Genomic DNA, 18,990 nt, shown 5'->3' on the forward strand with positions numbered 1-18,990 from the left:
ACAAACACACACGTGGATTGTATTTGTAACAGCCCTCCGCTTTATTGAAATACATCGGAGTCAGGTTAATATAATGAGTTCTCCACATAAGTGTGGCAGCCAGTTCCATACATTATTTTGTTTTGACCTTACACCTTAAATATTTTTTTTTTGTGCAAAAAAGAATCTACATCACCTGTAGTGGGTTATCCTCAGTAAAACGCCCAAACCGTTCAAAAAAAAAAAAAAAAAAAAAAAAAAAAAGGAGCAAAGTCCAAATAAAACAACAAACCGAAAAACAAATGATTACATCTATAACATGCAAAACTGTACAAATTATTACAAAGCAATCCTAGAAAACAAAAACAAAAGTGTAATATGATATGAAAGAGCAAAATAATATAGAAGGTACTGTAGATAAGACCTCACTGAAATGCAAAGGCGTTTGAAGTTTTTTTTAATTTTCGGTTTTTCCTTCTCACTGTGGCACCTCAGCCAACAAAGCACCTCTCACCCTTCACCCCTCAACACTTTTTTTTCTGTTTTGTTTTTCTTTACATCTTCTAGTCCACTCCACCCGTCTTCGTTTCCTCGCTGTCTCCACCCGGGTCGCAGCTACTGTACACTACCAGCCTGATTCATCTCTCCCTCACTCGCTCCGGCCCATCCATCCGTCAAACACACCCATTTTCATCTAAAATGAAAATAATTCATTGGTTCTGACATTTCCTGAGTTTCTCTTCCCCTCTCCTTAAACTGGGATATCTAGGATCCGTTATATTTCTGTACAATATCGGCCGATAATAAAACACCTGGCTAAGACGGATCTCCCAAACCCTCCCTCCCCCCCGACTAATACATTCTACAGATCAACTCCAGCAGGAACTAAAGAGACTCGCTAGCTTAAAACGTTTTCTAAGAGGTGGTTGTTTGGAATAAAACCAGCTTAGTTGCACTGAAGAGCCGCTCACATCTCCCTCTCTCTCTCTCTCTTCATATAAAATGGAATACTAAAAAAAATAGCAATTAACACTTGGAATGGGCTGTTTAGAGCTACTTTGTTGTGTTTCAACAGGGGAATCGGCAGGAATGACCACCAAAGTTTTTTTGTTTCCCTTTCTGACAAACAAGCGGAATAAACTGGAGGATTGTGAGCGAGGACGCTGCTGCTCAGCGAGCGCTCGGCCTCCGACTCAACAGATAACGTCAGGACAGTTTTCAGCTGCGCGCTCGCTGCTGCTCCCTCACAGTTTTAATCTGGCCTGCGAGTGAATCCTCGTATAAAATGCCTTTCAATCTGTCTGTAAACTGAAGGAGATGAACAGAGGTAACAGGTTTTTGGCTGGGAATGCCCTGCTCTGCAGCCAGGAGCCCTCACACCGTAAAATGCTCTTTCAGAGGCCTTTTTTCCACCCTGCCAAAGAAACGCCGCCTGGAGGAGGAGCCCTGCTCATTTTACAGACAACAACAGGTCACGCTGAGGTTACCTCATCTGCGCTTCATCGTGAAAAACCCAAGTGCTGACTCTCTCTCAGCCTGTAAGTGTCTACATTCTGGTTTTAGTGTTTTTTCTTTTAATCAAGAGCTCTACTGGTCACGAACAGATCAACCAAACCTTCTCCAGAAAGACAAAATAATATCACAGTCTCCCTCTTTTGTCCATTTTTTGGTTAAATCAAGCTCAGCGGAGAGGACTGCTCCCTCCACCCAGACACCACAGTGAAGTTAAACACACACACGTGTCGATAACTGTTGAATAAATGATCAGAGCCACTTCACCTCGAACAGTCGAAGAGGTGGAGCAGGACAAGGCAATCTGCTGCATAAAAACACCACCTCAGTGTGCGTAGATACATGTGTGGTAGCAGGTTTGTGATAAATGCACGTGTTCACTCTACGATACGGGCAGTAGTGTCGATCCATACGTGAGTGGTCTTCACTCAAACACAGTGGGGGAGAGAAAACACAACGCGTGTCATACATACAATATAAAACAAACAAATCTAAAATCAATCGGTAAATAAAAAAAGAAAAACTGGAGAGTGGTTAAAAATGGCTTTTTGTGTGAATACAACCCCAAAAAAATCACTCGAAACAAACAAAAAGGAAAATAAAAGTCGAGGAGGATTTTTCTCTTTCCCGTGTAGTTCTCTATAGTATTTTCCTTATCATATATTACTCTCTACTTTGAACCTATGTACATTATTGTGATGGGAACCTGTGAGTTGGTCAGTTTGGTTGTACAGCAAACGTCTACACTACAACGGAGGACGTCCAGGGGCTGTCGGATGGCGTCCGATGAGGAAGAGAGTAGCACAGAGGAGCGGTGACGGTGTCGCAGGAGCCGGCGGTTATTAACGCTGCTTCTCATGGTCAGAAGTCAAATAAAAAAAAGATTATAAAGTCACTGCACTTAGTATCATGAGCAAAAGAAAAAAAAAATCATTGCTTTCCTTTCTCTCTCTCTCTCTTTTTTATTTATTACATTTTGAATTTTTGCAGCACCCAAAGAGAAAGCAACGGAGGGAGGTGAGGTGGGGTTTAACTCCACCCGTCTGACTCGCCGCCATGAAGCAAACCTCCCTTTTCCTTGTCTAAGATTGATAAATAAATTAAAATATCGTCCCCTAAAACCCAAAGGGTCCTATGTACAAGTACAAATCATTTTCTCTCGATAATAATCCTCTTCTTTTTGTTGCATGGTGAGCTTTCTGAGTCTGGGGGACCGGACAGAGCGCCGTCTGTTCATAGCAAAACAAAAAACTAAAGAGCAGAGACGGGAGGTTTTCATTCCTGCATCGACGCCCTTTCTGGATAAACGCATGCACACACACTGGCAGGCGCATACAGCTCCTCTCTCACACACACACACACACACACACACACACACACACACACACACACATTTGCACCCTCACACATAGGTTTGTTAGCTTCTCCCTCAGAGTTTCCCTCAAAGAGACGACACTCTTTCTCAGTGTTTCTGGCCCGTCTTGGAAGTACGATGAGAGACAAATTGAGGCTGTAAAGCGGGACAAATGTTCGTCAGGAGGTGCAGTTCTCTGGGCAGTGAGGGGGGAGGAGGTGTTCAGAAAAGATGCAGAGGCTGCGGTGGAAGAGGAGGGTTTGGAGTCCTGTGCTGTCGGTCGGTTGGTCGGTCGGTTGGTCGGTGGGCGGGGCGAGAGGCCGGCGGGGGCTCATGTGTCCCAGCCCATGCGGTCTGTGCTCTCCAGGGACAGGGACTTGGTCTTGTGTGGCGAGGCCGGACTGGGAGGGCTGCTGAAGGTGGAGCTGTTGGAGGCCGTGGAGTGACGGGGGGAGTCCGAGTCCTGGAGGAGGAGGAGGAGGAGGAGAAAGAGAGAGGAGCAGGGGAGAGATGGAGATGAAGTGAAATAAAGGGACAGGGACAAAAAACAGAAATTAGATGATGTCAGCAGAAGTTTATGACACACATGAGAGTATCTGTGGTTTATATTGAGGAACGTGGAGACTGAGTGACTGTTTGAGGCTAACAAAGGTATAAAATACATGATTAAGTCAATATATTTTAAAATGGCTGCTTCTGTCTCTGCTCTAGTGGTAAATAAAGTCTCATCAGTAGCGTGCTGTCGGGTGGAGAACAGACGCTCCACCCTCCTCGTCTTCCACATCATCAGCAGATGAGCGGCTCAATTGACCAGAAGTGATCAGCTGAAGGAACACAAACATGCAGGCCGGCCCGATGAAGAGGAGGAGGAGGAGGAGGAGGAGGATGTGGGTTCAACCATCATACTGTACAACACGTACAGTATGTGTTGCATCGCTCTTATGTGATGATATTTAACCCAAAACAACATGAGAACTGCAGAGTTCTGGTCCAAACACAGGACACAGCGTGACGTAATGTGTGATGATCTGTCCGGTTCAGTGATGATGGTTTATGATTACACATCTCTCTACAGTTCACTGACTCTCACTGAGCTTTCTGTGATCTACAACATCACCTCCTGTGTGGATCCACTCTGAAACACAGCTGACCTACAAGCGCAGTCGTCTACGATCTGTAGCCACAGAGAAACATCACACAACATCCAGATGTGGAACATCCTGCTGTTTCTCACGTCACACACACACACACACACACACCACAGCCTTTCAGCTCAGTGTAGATGGGCAGTGTTCACACAGACCATAATTATAAACCTCTGTAGGGTTTGTGTGTGTATTGGGAGCAGCACTGCCCAGCTACACTGTGCACAGATCTTAAAAAGCTCTCAGCCATATTAACTAATCAGTCATCATTTACAGCACAGACGAAGTCACTTCAAACCATGCAGCTGTTGTGACGTGTTTCAGTTTATAATCAACCACTTTGTCAGCTGATTTATGTGATCATTACGTACAGAGTCACAGAATATCAGATAACATCCAGACGACAGCCTGCGGCCGAGCTGACAGAAACATGGGAGGCCGTGAGGAAGCAGACATGCTCTGTGAGCGGTGGGAACAAGTGTATGCACCGTTTCATCAGCAACCAAAAAAAAAATGACAAGACGCCGGGTGAGACTGATGGTGCAGCTGATGCTCCGGTGAGAGACGTGACAAGCCATCAGCCATCAGACGCAGCTGACATGACGGAGCTGAGATGGAGCAGCGAGGGGCTGCAGCCTGCGGGGCGGCCGGAGGCTTCACTGACATCATGTGACTGTATATCTGTGGTCTGAATGCAACTCATGCTGATGTGTTTGTTTTGTGGGTGGGTGTTCAGTGACACGGTGCTCTCAGTTGTGTGTTTGGTGCAGCTGTTGCAGCTGTTGACATTACCTTCATCTTACTAAGCAGGGTCCTTAAAGCCCTTTTCAGATCGGGGGTCTTCTCCGACGGTGAGACTGCCTGCCACTGCAGAGGAGAGTTCAGACTCAGCGCCCAGCCCACAGACAACATGCTGCTGGGGTGGGTGGGGGGGGGAGGCGGGGAGGGCGAGGCGCAGCTGGGTGAGGGTGGAGGGGAGGCGAGGAATGGGGCAGAATGGAGCTGACAGCGTCCAGGCTTATGGGCCATGAGGATGGGGAGCCACAGGGAGGATGGCAGGCGGTTTGAGGGTGGATGATGTACAAGTTGAACTCTACTGTATTTACTGCTACTTGTGAACTATAAAATTCCACAATCAACTCTGTTTTAAATATTTATAAGCATGTTGGAGCGCTGCTGCCCTCTCAGAAGAGAACACGTGTTACAGGGACATAATACACATCAGCTGTCACTGTGTTTCCTTCAGTATTGGAGGGAACATGTAGCCAGAGCTGAGCCTAACACAGGTATCACAGGGAGGCGTTAACAGTCTGTGCAGGGAGACTGAGGTCACTACAAAGCGCTGACATCACAGGGAGCTAACCAATCAGTCAGAGAGATGGGATGAGGCCGGGATGCTTGTGACAAATGGGACAGAGGAGGAGTTCTTTGATTGGGGAACAATGTGATCCACTTCATGTCTAACTTCTACAGTCGCATGGCAAGAAAACAACATGATTTAGACTTCATACAAAGCTGATGTCGGGTTGATGTTCAACACCACAATCAGACGTGTCCTCATCTGAACCAACAAGTTAGAAGAAACTCAAATATGCCACAAGTTTAGTTGTTTAGTTGAACAGAACTGAGCTCTCAGTCCTCTCTTACAGTATGTTGTTTCAAATGTTTACATGAAGCTGAACGTTCACATGAACTGACCTCTCTGTCAAACTGTGAGAGTGGAGCATCACCACAGTCCATCCCTCCACCAGAGGACAGGGAGCTCTCAGAGGGAGAGGTCATGGTCTGCCGCTTGGATCCGTAGCTTCCTCCTGACAGCTCTCTGCGCAGAGCGCTGCCGTTCTGAGAGGACGAGCCTGCAGAGAGGGAGAGAGGGAGAGAGGGAGAGAGAGAAAGAGGGAGGAGGGAGAGAGAGAGAGAAAAAGAGGGAGGAAGAGAGAGGGAGGGAGGGAGGGAGGGAGAGAGGGAGAGAGGGAGGAGGTGAGTAGAAGCGTACAGTGCAGGGAGAGAGTACAGTGAAGACGACTGATGTGCTGCTGTTACTCACGTATGCCCAGTCCGCTGCTGGCACTCATGGAGCGGCCCGGCTCGGCCCGGTTCTTGGTGATGGATGGGATGCTGACTGAACCGCTGAAGCCCGCGCGGCTCTCCTGAACACGGACGTTCTGGTTTAAACACGCAAACAGAACAAACACACGCACACAACACAGAGTGCAGTGCAGGGGGCAGCAGTGAGGAGGGTGCAGGTTCAAACACCACATGCTCAAACATCTCACGTGTGATTGGTCAGTGAGGTTTGGGCAGACAGACATGCAGGCACGGTCTCTATACACATGTAGCGGGTCAGGAGAAGCCGGAGGAGCGAACTTTGGAGGATAAAGGAGTACGAGGAGGTTCATTATGCGATCCACCCAACAGGCTGGACACTGTGTGAGTGAGCGGCGTTACGTCTCGCTTTTCATTTCAGCGTCCATGTTAACAGGTTAGAGCGGCTGTGTGACCAACACTTCTCACGCTCGCGTCAAGCAAAGCTGCAGCGGCGCTTCATCTACAATCTCTCTTATTTTCACACGTGCTGTCGTATCGCCATCATAGCAGCGAGTCACTTTTAATGTGTCTCTGTAGAATATGTCAGACATTTTTCTGTCCCTCCCTCGTTCTTGCTTACACAATGGGAGGAAATATAGAAGCCCCGAGGAGCAAGTCAGATTTTTATTTTCTGGTGCTCCATTTTATAAGCGTATTTTAACAAATGTTCAGATGTCGAGTCAAGTGAGGAAAAAACATTTTTCATGAGAATTTTTTTGTGTGTGTGAAACAGTCGACAAAAAGTTTTTCAAGCAGAAATTAAAGCTCATTTTTCTGAGTTCAAATTTTTTTTCTCACAAAATTCATTTCTTCATTTCATGTTTTCACTTTTACAAACATGAAAAAAAACGTGTATCTTTCATTTTGCTCGACATACAAACAAAAACATTTTTCTAGTGATTTTTTTTCATTCGACTCGACAAGTGAAAAAAAATCTCATTACATTTTTTTTTTCCACTCATGGAAAAAAAAGCTGAAACTTAGAAAATGGAGCCCCAGAATAAATTCTCATGTGCCTCTCAGGGCTTCAGTAGGTAAATAAAAATCACATCATCTTATCTATTGATGATTATCGAAGACAAACTCCATGTAAACAGATCGGGCAGGTAGGCGCTGCCTGTGTAACACAAACATGCGAGCAGGTAAGCAGCGCAGCCGCCACGCAGTACAGTCGTATCCTGTGTTCGCCAGCATTTAAGCTTTTAAGGTTAGTTAGTATAACGGGGAATAAAACCTTTCTTTGCTCAATTCCAAGTGTCAGCAAAGGTGACATCAAAGGACAAATGAGGATCTGGTTCTACAAACACATCTTGAACAGTGTGTCAGCTGTTATCTTGTATCTGTGTCCTGTGAATACTTGTGCTGTTTCACAACTGTTTCCTCTTGTGTTTGTCAGGCTCGCTCTCTATACATACATTTACATAAAAATATAAATATCTGTACCATGGGCAGGTCCTTCAGGATCTGGATCCCGTCTCCTGGTCCCATGTGGGCCACGTGGTTGAAGTTGGTGGGGTTGGAGATGAGCTTGTTCCGCATCTCTGGGTCTCGCAGCATCTCTCTGGAAGCACAAACACACAAGTGATGAGCGGAAGCACAAAGAGTAACACAGAGACTGAAACAGGCTGTCACATTAACACGTCTTTTACTCCCCTCCATTAAAGATGAATTCTACCTTTAGGGTGACCTGTAAGTGGTTTAACATCTGCTGAAACCTACTCTGGTGTTGCAGTGAATATAAACAGAGCTGCATCATGCTGCAGGGAAACTACCTCCTCTGCTGAAGCCGCTCTTCCTCAGGCACCCTGAAGGAGAAGCGCCTCTTGTTGTTCATGCTGCGCACCATCTGCTTCCTGCTGTTGTCAGACGTCTCTGGGACGACCAGCTCGTCACCCTCTGGAAGACGACAACAAAAGGTGCAGCAGACGTGTTTACATGACGGACTACAAAGTGCTGCAAATTCACACTGCTGGCTGAGAATGGCACATCAAACTTCCTGCTGTTACTCAGGTTTGCTTTTGGACAGTGGAAGGTTATGAAACACAAGAGTTAAAGAGTTAAAGTCCTGCAGATGACGAGCGCGTCACTCAGCAGCAGCTCTACATGCTGCTGTGTAGGATGGACACTGTGACTAAGAGCCACAGCAGAATATAAACACAACTTTTTTGGACAACAACTGAATTAATCTTATACTTTATTGCGGCATCATCAACATTTTTTTAGTTTTCAGTAATGTGATGCTTCACGTGCCACACTTGTGAATTCTTACCGGCCATCTTGTTTCTAAAGTAGATAAGCCGGACTGTTTCCAGTCCCAGCAGGTTCAGAGAGCCGTCAACATTCAGAGGTCGTACCTGCAGAGGGAGCAGAGCAATCATCCAGTCAGCTATTTTCAGCTATTGATTGATTATCATCATAGAAATGTACGTAAGTAACTTTTGAGTAAGGATTCATCTGTTAATGTGGCAGAGATGTCAGGTTACTGTGGTGAGTCATTCATATCATCCAGCAGGTGGAGCCAGACGGCTGCTGGCGCTCCAGTCGTGTCATATTCACAACAGGCTGCAGTCGACTGCACTGACCTTCTTGAGAGGGATGGTCTGAATCCACTCCATGGTGTTGACGTCAAACACGTCCACAGCATTCTCACTGTACACTGACAGGTAGGGGGCGTTGTAGCCTGGACAGGGAGACATCATCAGTGGTCTGTCTTCTTTTACTCTCAGTACTTGTGTTTTTATAGCTTCTGCTTAATCATGGTGTAAATATTTGTACTGATGTATATTCCAGTTTACTGTGTGAGTGTCACATACAGTAAACTGTAGCACTTTCTCTATTTCATGCATCAAATAATACAATGTGTCCAGTTGTGGCTAGTTATATACAAAGAGTATCCATACACCCTCTTATAGTGATCGTCACATTCATTCATGCACTCACAGGCAGCGATGGGCACAGCTGGCCACATCAGCTCCTGCTGACGGGACCTGCGGCCCTGAGAGTCCACATAAACTCCTATGGCGCTAAAGCACAGCAGCAGCTCCTTGCTGGAAATCTCTACGGCACAGAGGGCCTCCAGGCCCTGCTGGGGGATGAAGGCCAGGGTGTGGTCCTCAGGGTGGAGCAGGCTGACAGGGGACACGTCACCATGGACACTGTGGAGGTCATCGAGAACACAGAGTCAGATTTAACATATTAAGATGAATATTCAATGAGATACTTGACATATTTGACATGTTTTACAGTGATTTCAGCAAGAAAAGACATGAAACAATCCTGTTGACCATTAGAGAAACATCTCCATGGAGTTCTGATCAGTTTGCATGTGGATTACCTGTAGCGGGTGAAGCCAGACTGATATCCTACATAGAGACGCTCGCTGAGCAGACCCATCCACTGAACCTGCCCCGGAGCCTGCACCTCTCGCAGCCGACGATGACGTCCTTTACTCTTATTCACCTGCAGAGCATTGGGACAATTGCAAAGTGTTTTTTTACAGCAGCAAATAAAAAGTAACATCTCACTAAAGTTGTAAGTGTCAATAAACAGCTTTCGTCGAGTGTTTCCTCACCTCGTAGCATATGATCTGTCTCTTCATGGCCACACAGAGGCAGGTGAGCGAGCCGTTACGGACGGGTCCAGACACGATTGTCTGACAGCCTTTAGTCTCTGCCAGCTTGTAGGACTCGGTCTCGCGGCCGTCCAGGGACTGCGTGGGGAAGAGACGCACATGGCGGTTCCTGCCAGAGATGACGGCCAGCAGCTGCTCCTGGAGAATCAGGTCGATGTGGTGCACCTTCTTGTTGTCCCCCACCCGGATAATTTCTAAAGATGGAGGGAGTGAAATAAATGTGGGGATAAAGGAGGGTCGGTGAAATACATTTTAAAAATCAGGTCATCAATCCACCTGCATTATTACTGCCAACATATTTAAAACTGTTCAGTGGAAAATAAAACAAGTAAATGACACAAAACAAATCTTTAAGAGTGGACCTTACCATCTTTGGTGACATGGATGACAAAAAGGCCTTCCTCGTTGCCCAGGGCGACACGCTCATGATCTGAGGACAGAGCGAAGAAGGTGAGACGACCACTTCAGAGCCAGTAACACGACAGGACAGGCCAGAAAATGTTCCAGTCTGCTAGTTTCTATTTTCATAGCGTGGTGAAAATCAAACTGCCAGTCTTAGGCGGTTTCTCTCATCTAATTGTCGGTCTGTGAAAATAGCTCCATCTAACGACATAAATAGGGACTAACTGCTCCTCATGACACCACGTGTAGCCTGTTCAGTGGCTCAGTGAGCGTTGAAGGCGTACCTATGATAGCAGCAGATTGTGTGGTCTTGATGAGTGGCAGGGTGCTGTCGTAGGCCTCTTTGGGGACGTAGACGAAGCGCTCCTTGAGCTTGTTCTTCTTGAGGATGCGGTGGAGCTCGTTGAGGAGGCCCACCCATTTGTTCCTCTCCTGATCGCTGTCGGCCAGGATCAGGATGGAGGGCTTGTGGCTGCTGGAGGGGGAAAGCTGGGACGCCGTCACCTGAGGAGAGGAGAGGGGAAGGATGGGTGAGAGGTCACATGAGCTGCTGAGTAGTATTCAGATTCCTTCGGGCAAATACAATCAGGAGGACTTACTCTGAATATACAGGGGATGTCTTTACGGCTGGCGTGGATGACATCAGAGGCCAGAACAGAACTGACTGAAAACTCTTCATCCCTACAGGACAAAGTGAGAACAAAGGTTAGACATGATGGAACTACAGCTGCATGGACTCATCATTTATTTCATGAGTCACCCCACAGAAAATTCATCTGCGACTATTTTGTAAATGTTTGTCATTTTTTCTAGTAAAGATGAAAACATTCTCTAGTTTTGTGACAAATTTTCTTTTCATCATATCTCACAGTGAATTCAATATTTTAACGTTTAGACTGTTGTCACTGAGAAGAGGTTAGGGTTAAGTTTCCTTTTTCAAGAAAAAATATGTAGACATTTTTTGGGGCCTGTGAGTAACGGGGGCCGCCCATAATGTGCAGATTTATCAATAACAAAAATAATCACCTGCTGCAATCCCAGCAGGACTAAATCACTTATAGTAGTATTGACAATATGTTTTCTTGGTGTATTGTTTGTGCAGTACAATGAAGAGCTGAAGCTGGTGACGACGCTCACTGGAGTCTAAAGCCGGATGAAAGCGGGTCATAATGTCTGTAGTCACTAAGAAGAGTCTCTATGCTTCTCTTACCTCATATCTATAACTTGGCTGACTACTACACTTGGTTGTGTGGCTTTTCCTTCTCCCAGCTCGTAGAGGAACAGTTTGAAGTCGCACACCACAGCCATCGCCCTCTGCCAACCCTTCTTCACCCCTGTCGGTTTGGGCACCTAGAGCAGACACAAAGACACGGTTTAGTGATAGAAAGCAAAGACCATTCAGAACTATATAAACCTGCAGAAAAATAAATGCAAGGTTCCCCCAAAAGCTACATGTCATGTTTACCACTTTGTGGATTCAGAAATAAAAGTAGGGACGGTGAAAGCTAAAGTCTATTTGGGTTTGAAAGGAAGTAAACAACTCAGAAATGTTTGCTCGTCTCAAAGTCTCCAAACACTGACACTGTTTTTAACTGAGCATCAGTTCACTAAAGACAACAAGGCCACTGTCAGTCTTACTCACCCTTACTGTCCCTTCATACACGGTTCCGATCCCCCTCTGAGGGTCGATACCCAGCGGGCCCTTGGTCTGGTCAGGCGGTACCGGACACACAGCCGGAGCCTTGTCCGCACAGGTTACATGGCAGGAGAAGTTACACACTGGACAAGAAGACAGAGAAACAAGAGGTTTGACTGGTCATGTATCAAATCAGATTGATTTTAAAACTAATAAAAGAAACATTTGCTTTGTAGTTTGAATCTCCAAGTTCTGTGAAAATGTGTTAAACTCCAACATGAGACAAACTGAACCCATTAAGGTAAAACATTATGCAGGTTTTGTCTCTTACCTTCACAGGTACAACCTTGACGTATGAGCCCCACCATGAGGGAAGTGCACCGGTTACATTTAGTGGGCGTGTTGAATGTCTTCACCACAAACTGATGTGCTTTGGACTGCAGAGAATAAACAAATAAGCATGAATGAGTAAGCGAGACATCATCAGTGGTTATTACATGATCTGATCTTCTGAGATGATCCTTTGGAAAAAAAAACTCCAACCTTCGGTGAGGAGCGTCCGATACTGCCGTACCCTCCTGAGCGCATGGTGGGTGTCTGGACTGTACGGGGAGGATGGTCTATGAGCTGCAGGACAGAACACACAAACATCGATCAGTGGGATACATCACTGGATGTCGGCTGCGCAAGAGGAACAGGAAACTTGCCACAAAAGAAAAGAATTGGACAAGACATTGCCAGATCCAACTTTGTCACTTCTGATCTTTACCCACAGAATAAGTGTAATAAACCCAGAAGAACAACAACATGATCACCTGCAGCTGTATATTTTTTTACCATTATTTCGTTATGACTTCTAAGTTTGAATAACTTGCACATCCTATCTGCTTCGCAATGTGGTTCCAAATTAAGACGCTGGTATTTACTTGCATCATCACATTCAACAACAGGCTGACGACACACCAAGTTCAATTTAGATTAGAATCTACTGCTGGCTTCAATGATCCCTTCTTCTTTGCATTCCTCTGTAATTGAGTTACTTGCATTTCACAAGGGCTGACCTGTTTGACATTCCAGATTTGTGAATTGCTCCGAGTAACAAAATGTCAATTGAATTGGTGTGGGGAACATTAGGATCATTCTTTTCTTGTTCCTTCGCTTGCCAGACATGCAGGTGTCATGTTAAGAGACAGCCTCCTGATTAGGATTTGTTACTGGTGACAACAGGATGTGAAATTACATCCAACAATATCCAGATTCTGCAGCTGTATCTCACCAGGGCTGCAAAATCTCTATATACCTCTATGGGCTCCATATCACTGGCCATGGAGGGTGAACGCGAGCGGGACTTGAGGTGGGACTTGGGGTCATCTTCCCGGGATGGAGTGTTGGAGGGGGTGAAGTTATCAATCGAGTCCACCTGACGAGAGAAAAGCAAGATGGAGGAGTGGGAGAAGGATACAGGGACAGGCCAGAAAAGATAAGTGAGAAAAGAAGACCAAGAAGAAGGAGGTGGACGTGAGCGGATGGGAAAAATGGAGAGGAACAAAGTGGTGATAAGGTAGATGTGAAGAGGAAGATGAGAGGAGGAAGACAAAGAAAAACAGATGTCAAACAAAACAAACCAGAGAACAAAATGCAGTTTCCATGCTGAGAGAAAAGAGCCGGTGCCATGTACAGATGGAAAACAGAACAAACAGGGAGTGTGGTCATGTTCACTGGACTTTGAAAGCTACAGAGAAAAGACCACAACCTCACTGTAACCCAAGTACTCAGTTAAACCCATGGGAACACATCACAGCCCATGCTCATTTGAACCACAACAAGCATACCCCATACACCATGCATGGCCATTCACAAGACTACACAATGAAGAATATAAAAGTAAAATAAAGAACACACAGACAATACACATAGCAACACCCCCATGATATCAAACATGACAGATTCAACACATCAGTGCCTTCGACAAAAGATGTTTCAGAACCCCTGCCATGCAACCAGACAGCCACAGTAAACACACGCAAGAGATGCAAACACACACACACACACAAATTAAACATCAACAATGACGAGGACAACACAGCATATTTAGAGAGACTCATTGAGATCACAGAGCGCAAGTGATGGTGCTTACACGTCTGCCTTTGCTAGTCGGGCCAACGGATGGCGAGCGCTTCAATGGCAGGAGAGGCAGAGAGTGGCAGAGACATAGAGATGAGTAAATATCAGAGAGGCAGTCTAACAGAGCTGAAAACACAGTTAAACAGACTGAGGGAGAAACATGGACATGGTAATATGAGCCTGAATTACATCAAACCAGCGCTTCCCAACTGTTTGTGCTGCACATCAAACATCAGATGAGATGTTCTTATATACGTGGATACGTGAATGTGGATATTGTTCAATATGTTGTTAATATATGACCACAATCCAGCTTTTGAATGGTCATATTAAAACATACTTTTCCCTTTTTCGGCTAATCATTTCATTTCTGTTTTTATTACCTTTAGCCAACTATTTCAATTGTTGTCTTTTGCTAGTAACTCATTTTTTCCACTTGCTTACCAACTAGTTTTCATGCACTCTCAATTACAAGTCATGCTACAACTGACTCAAGTTGATGGGGAGCATACTTGTATTTCCTTAATCAAATCACAGTTTCTATATTCTTACTGAGATAGTTTAGTTAAGTTTAGTAAATAAGCTGAACTTTGGTTTCACAAGTAGCCCTGGTTGGGAATCACTGCGTTGGACTATTCTTTGTCCACCAGAGTTGAACTGTGGACGAAGGCTGAGGAGGATGGATGGGTGCAAATGGAAAGAAAACACATGATGATGGGAAAAGGAGCAGCTGGGAAAGTCAGTATGGAGCACAGTGACAACAATAATCCCCCCCTTAAACAAAAGACAAAGGGGTAAATGAAGGATTTATAAAAAATGTAGCAAGTACTTTGTGGTTCTGATCAACCGTAGTTCTAGTCTCTCTGGTAGAGACATTCAAATAGCCCACTAGCCTACAAGGAATACCAAGCAACTGAGTAAAAGGGCAGCACACTGCAAAATGTATTAATCTTAACAAGCAGATTAAATGAATCTCATTCCATTTATCTTCACATTTGTTTTAATAAAAATAAGATTGAGACCTTGTTAAAGGACAGAACTGATATTATGCAGTGGTTCTGCTCTTCTTCACAGCTACGCTGATGCACAGGCATGAACGCATAGATGCAATATGTGTACACAGATCTACACCGTCGGTCTCAGTCGGGAAAATGCCCGGAGTCCTACAGCACACAGCTACTGTCACATACACACAGACCTCCGCCTAACCAAGAGGAACTTACGTCTTCCCAAAACTCAATTAAAGAAGATGAGGATGAGGAATAAGAGTCCTGATGTACCAGGGAATGAAGCAAGGAAACAACCAAAAAGATAAAAGAAAAATAAATATTCATGTAAAGAAAAAAAAGTAAATACTAAAAAGCATGACGAGAAAGACAGAAAATAACTCAACGAGCTGCAGACTTGTGATTTCCAGGTTGATCATGATTGTAGAAACTCAGATCTTGAAATCAACTCAGATGTTTTGCTCCCATCAGCTGTTCTTAAATCACCAATGATTTTTTTTTCTTCTTGCATACTTACATCGAACTGGTCGAGTGCTGAGGTGGGGGCGTTGAGGAAAGCCAGGAAGGAATTCTGGGAATCCTGGTGCTTGACACCTACAGACACAGAACAAATAGCACAACCGTGGTTAAGTACGAGATATTAAACCATCAAAGGGTGACTTAAACAAAATGAGTCACAGGACTGATTCTAAGAAGTGGGAGGTGTTTCATATGACCTCAGAAACAATACGTTTTCATGTACACAGCACATGATTTTATTTCCCAAATATGACCGCTGACGCAAAACCTTCTAATTTGGTTCCCTGGTTGTATTTATCCCTCTTTCACAGTGATTATCTCTCACGCGTGCTTTCACAGTGAGCAGTGACCGGTCAACCATCAACACGTATGTATTAACAAAGACAGAACATTTAATTAACCGTTTCTAATTTGAGTGTTTTTAATAAAAAAAAGAAATTGCAAAGGAAGTTTTAAAGATTGCTTCTAAAATGTATCGTTCACTAAAGCAAGTGTGCTCTTTGGCATCAATCTGCAATAAGCACTGTAGGAGCAACAGTCGAGTATAAATGTTGTAAAAACATTGTTAAACAACTTTTGAGCATTTTGGCGGCGGACAAGAAAACAGAAAGATCATTTGACAGATTTTCAGACGTACCCCTCCGTAGCCGCATCTCCTCTGTCTCTTTCTTCAGCCTGTCAATTTCAGTGAGGAGCTCCTGGTTTTTACTCTCCACATCCTGCAGTTTACTGGTGGATCAGAGACAACAGTGCATCAAACGACGTCAACAGGTTTAGTAACATTTTGTTACTAAACTGTTTTCAGTGATGACCAGTACAAAAACAAACTCTTAACCCCCGCTGTGAAGCGTCCTTACCATTCTGTGGAGATGTTGTTGGCTTTGACCTTGTTCAGTTCATCCTGGATGCTCTGCTTGGCTCTGATCTCAGCGTCCAGGGCCGACTGCAGCTCCAGACGGGCCGACATGTCCAGCTTGGCAAAGCGCCGCATCTTCCACGGCATGTCCTGAAACAGAGAGAAAAAGTCAGAACATTAATGACAAACACTGACAGATGGAGTTCAAATGCTGTGATAATATATCTGCTATTAGGACAGTTTAGACTCAATTAGTCAATATAATAGAAATGTAAAAATACAACTTAATCTTATTTAATATTCATCTTATCATCTGAGAGAAATAAAACATACGTAAGGCAGTTGTATCTATAATTAAAACAGTTCACGATCACAGAGTACATCTCAGTAATACAGCAGAGATTCATTTGACTCAACAGCATCTACAGTTTTTGGAAACACTGAGTTTTATTTGTGTGTATCTTACTGTGGCTCTGGCTCCCAGGCTGGTGTTTCTCAGTCCCTCCAGCTCTTCTGTCATCTTAGTGGCCAGAGCCTGCAGGTATCCCCGAGCATCCTTCTCATCGCTCACCCTGCAGCAAACACACACAAATACATGTATTTTGCATTACAACACATTTAAAGACATTAGAAAGAGTCACATTCACCCATAAAGGCCTTAAACATTTAGCAGAATCAGACACATTCAAGCCTCAACTGCTTTAACTTTACAAGTGCATGTCAACCTTTCTCTGAACAAACACACACATTATGTAAACACTGCCTTAAAGAAAACCTGAGACCAGGTTTATCATCAGCTTCACACACACAAACAGACACGTAACACATGTTCAGACTGCAGGAAGCTCTGAGCACATCACTAATCTCTAACACTCAGGCTCCTGCTGACCCTCATGCAGAGGCACAACATTTCCACCAGGGGGCAACATCAGTCACCGCATTCTTCTAAAAATGCATCCCCAGCTCTACATTTGTATGTGCATGTTTGGAATGCGAGTGTGTATGTTGGTGTATGTGTGTTGCATCGTCTGAATGGATCAATCGCCTGTGTGTGTGTCTGTGTGTGTCTGTGTGGTATGTGTGCTATGTGAGGACTGCAGTCTCGTCCAACAGAGGGAAGCCGAGCAGCTGGCGAGGTGTCAGCTGCAATGGGAAGTGATCTGAGAGGAAGGGAGGGTCAAGTAGCTCCCAGATCTTCAGAGGCATGTGAGAAACGCTGCAGTTATACTGTGTTGAGAAACCCAATACACTACTACACAACATGGGAGAGAGTGTGTGTGTGTTTGCGCATTCTATGAGCCTGGATATAGCCTTCTTTCACTTTGTGCTACAGCATCAATGGAAAAGTATATGCCTCAGCACGTATTGAGGACATTTGAGAAAGCTACTGCGTGCATATGTGTGTGTGTGTCTGTTTGTGTGTGTGTGTGTGTGTGTCTCACCATTGGATGATTTCTGTGATCTGGGCCTCCCAGTGAGCTACACTCTCCTTTTTGTCAGCCAGCTCCCTCATCTCCTCCTCCAGCTGCCTGTTGGAGCCGCTCACCCTCTCAAACATGCTGGTCAGCTGAGGGGACACACACACACACACGCACACACACACACACACACACACACACACACACACACACACAACACACACACACAGGCAAAGAAAAAAGATCATGTTAAACTTCATCGCATCGTGAAGCCGCCATAAAACACCTGGCAGATGGATTCATATATACTGTATATCCTGACAACATGACATTACATTAGAAAAGCTGCACTACCGTGTAATGAGTCTAACAGTTGCTGTGCAGCTCAAAGCAAAGGTGTTCGGCCTTGAACGTGACGACTGGCTCAATATGTGAAATGAATCATTGTGTTGTTGGAGGTTATGACAGATTTTATGATTCAACTCCCAGATGCTCAACTACAGCGCTTCTAAGGAGATGTGTGGACACACACACAGACAGACGAGGAGGGTGATTAATTTAAAAAAGTCTTCCTGAATCCTTTAATGTAAGAGGTGTGTGTAAAGACGTAACCATGGTGACATCATTACAAGTCTCAGGCTGCCCTAGTGTTTGTTTAAATACCTCACTTTGTGGGCACATTTTTGGTGTCTTGAAACTGTCAAAGCTGTGATGTAATGTGCAAGAGAAGACAGTAATTTAAGATTGTTTTGAAATTGCTTTCCAATCCTGGAGCTGGTCGCCAACAAATGATGTCCCAAGTATGTGTAAAGACAGTCGAGGTCAAAGTGGTGGAGTCAAAATCAAGGGACGGAATATATTTGTTGGGTTTTTTGGTGTGTACTGTAACTCTTTAGACACACACCCCATGATGAAACTGCTCAGTTTACGACAACATTTAGGTGTGACAGCAGTCTGGAACACAGGAGACACACCTCACCACAAACACGTTGTACAATAGGGGGTTTAAATTATATGGATCAAGGAGGATTTGAGTCATATCTGCTGACAATTGAAACATCTCTTTCACAAGAGACCAAGCCAAGTGTCTCTTAACTGTTTTCAAGGACACATTGACTTGTCTCCAGGGTTCATTCAGGTTCTTAAGAGAAACATTTAAGCACTTTTCAAGCACATTGAAGGCAACTCGATCAAAGATTTCCAGACTCTTTAATCCATTATCATCATATCTAAATAGTGAGAAGTGCAACTGTGAAAAGTTTACATAATCCCTTTATGTATCCACAGCAATCAATGTATGTTGTCATTGTTTTTGTTTT

At 44.7% G+C, this 18,990-nt stretch overlaps 1 protein-coding gene across 10 annotated transcripts in view; it reads right to left on the bottom strand.

Annotated features, from left to right (window-relative positions):
- Positions 1-17: 17 nt before the first annotated feature.
- The window catches only part of cdc42bpab (CDC42 binding protein kinase alpha (DMPK-like) b), a 74,533-nt gene continuing 55,560 nt past the window's right edge, over positions 18-18,990 (bottom strand). For 5 of the 10 annotated variants that reach the window (XM_030406246.1, XM_030406245.1, XM_030406252.1 and 2 more), the window contains 25 exons: positions 17,696-17,820; positions 16,720-16,825; positions 16,255-16,403; positions 16,035-16,126; positions 15,396-15,472; positions 13,885-13,923; positions 13,048-13,167; positions 12,291-12,374; positions 12,079-12,184; positions 11,754-11,890; positions 11,322-11,461; positions 10,711-10,792; positions 10,396-10,615; positions 10,077-10,139; positions 9,650-9,903; positions 9,413-9,537; positions 9,019-9,233; positions 8,661-8,758; positions 8,348-8,432; positions 7,851-7,974; positions 7,522-7,639; positions 6,038-6,155; positions 5,689-5,846; positions 4,783-4,857; positions 3,177-3,308 (listed from right to left, as the gene is read on the bottom strand). In XM_030406246.1, the coding sequence (XP_030262106.1) occupies positions 3,177-3,308; positions 4,783-4,857; positions 5,689-5,846; positions 6,038-6,155; positions 7,522-7,639; positions 7,851-7,974; positions 8,348-8,432; positions 8,661-8,758; positions 9,019-9,233; positions 9,413-9,537; positions 9,650-9,903; positions 10,077-10,139; positions 10,396-10,615; positions 10,711-10,792; positions 11,322-11,461; positions 11,754-11,890; positions 12,079-12,184; positions 12,291-12,374; positions 13,048-13,167; positions 13,885-13,923; positions 15,396-15,472; positions 16,035-16,126; positions 16,255-16,403; positions 16,720-16,825; positions 17,696-17,820 (3,042 nt within the window). Of the gene's footprint in view, positions 3,309-4,782; positions 4,858-5,688; positions 5,847-6,037; positions 6,156-7,521; positions 7,640-7,850; positions 7,975-8,347; positions 8,433-8,660; positions 8,759-9,018; positions 9,234-9,412; positions 9,538-9,649; positions 9,904-10,076; positions 10,140-10,395; positions 10,616-10,710; positions 10,793-11,321; positions 11,462-11,753; positions 11,891-12,078; positions 12,185-12,290; positions 12,375-13,047; positions 13,168-13,884; positions 13,924-15,395; positions 15,473-16,034; positions 16,127-16,254; positions 16,404-16,719; positions 16,826-17,695; positions 17,821-18,990 lie in introns of all 10 variants that reach the window. The other 5 variants (XM_030406248.1, XM_030406244.1, XM_030406251.1 and 2 more) reach the window with 5 other exon arrangements.

This window comes from Sparus aurata, chromosome 22 (genome assembly GCF_900880675.1).
Source record: "Sparus aurata chromosome 22, fSpaAur1.1, whole genome shotgun sequence".
NCBI classification, from domain to species: Eukaryota; Metazoa; Chordata; class Actinopteri; order Spariformes; family Sparidae; genus Sparus; species Sparus aurata.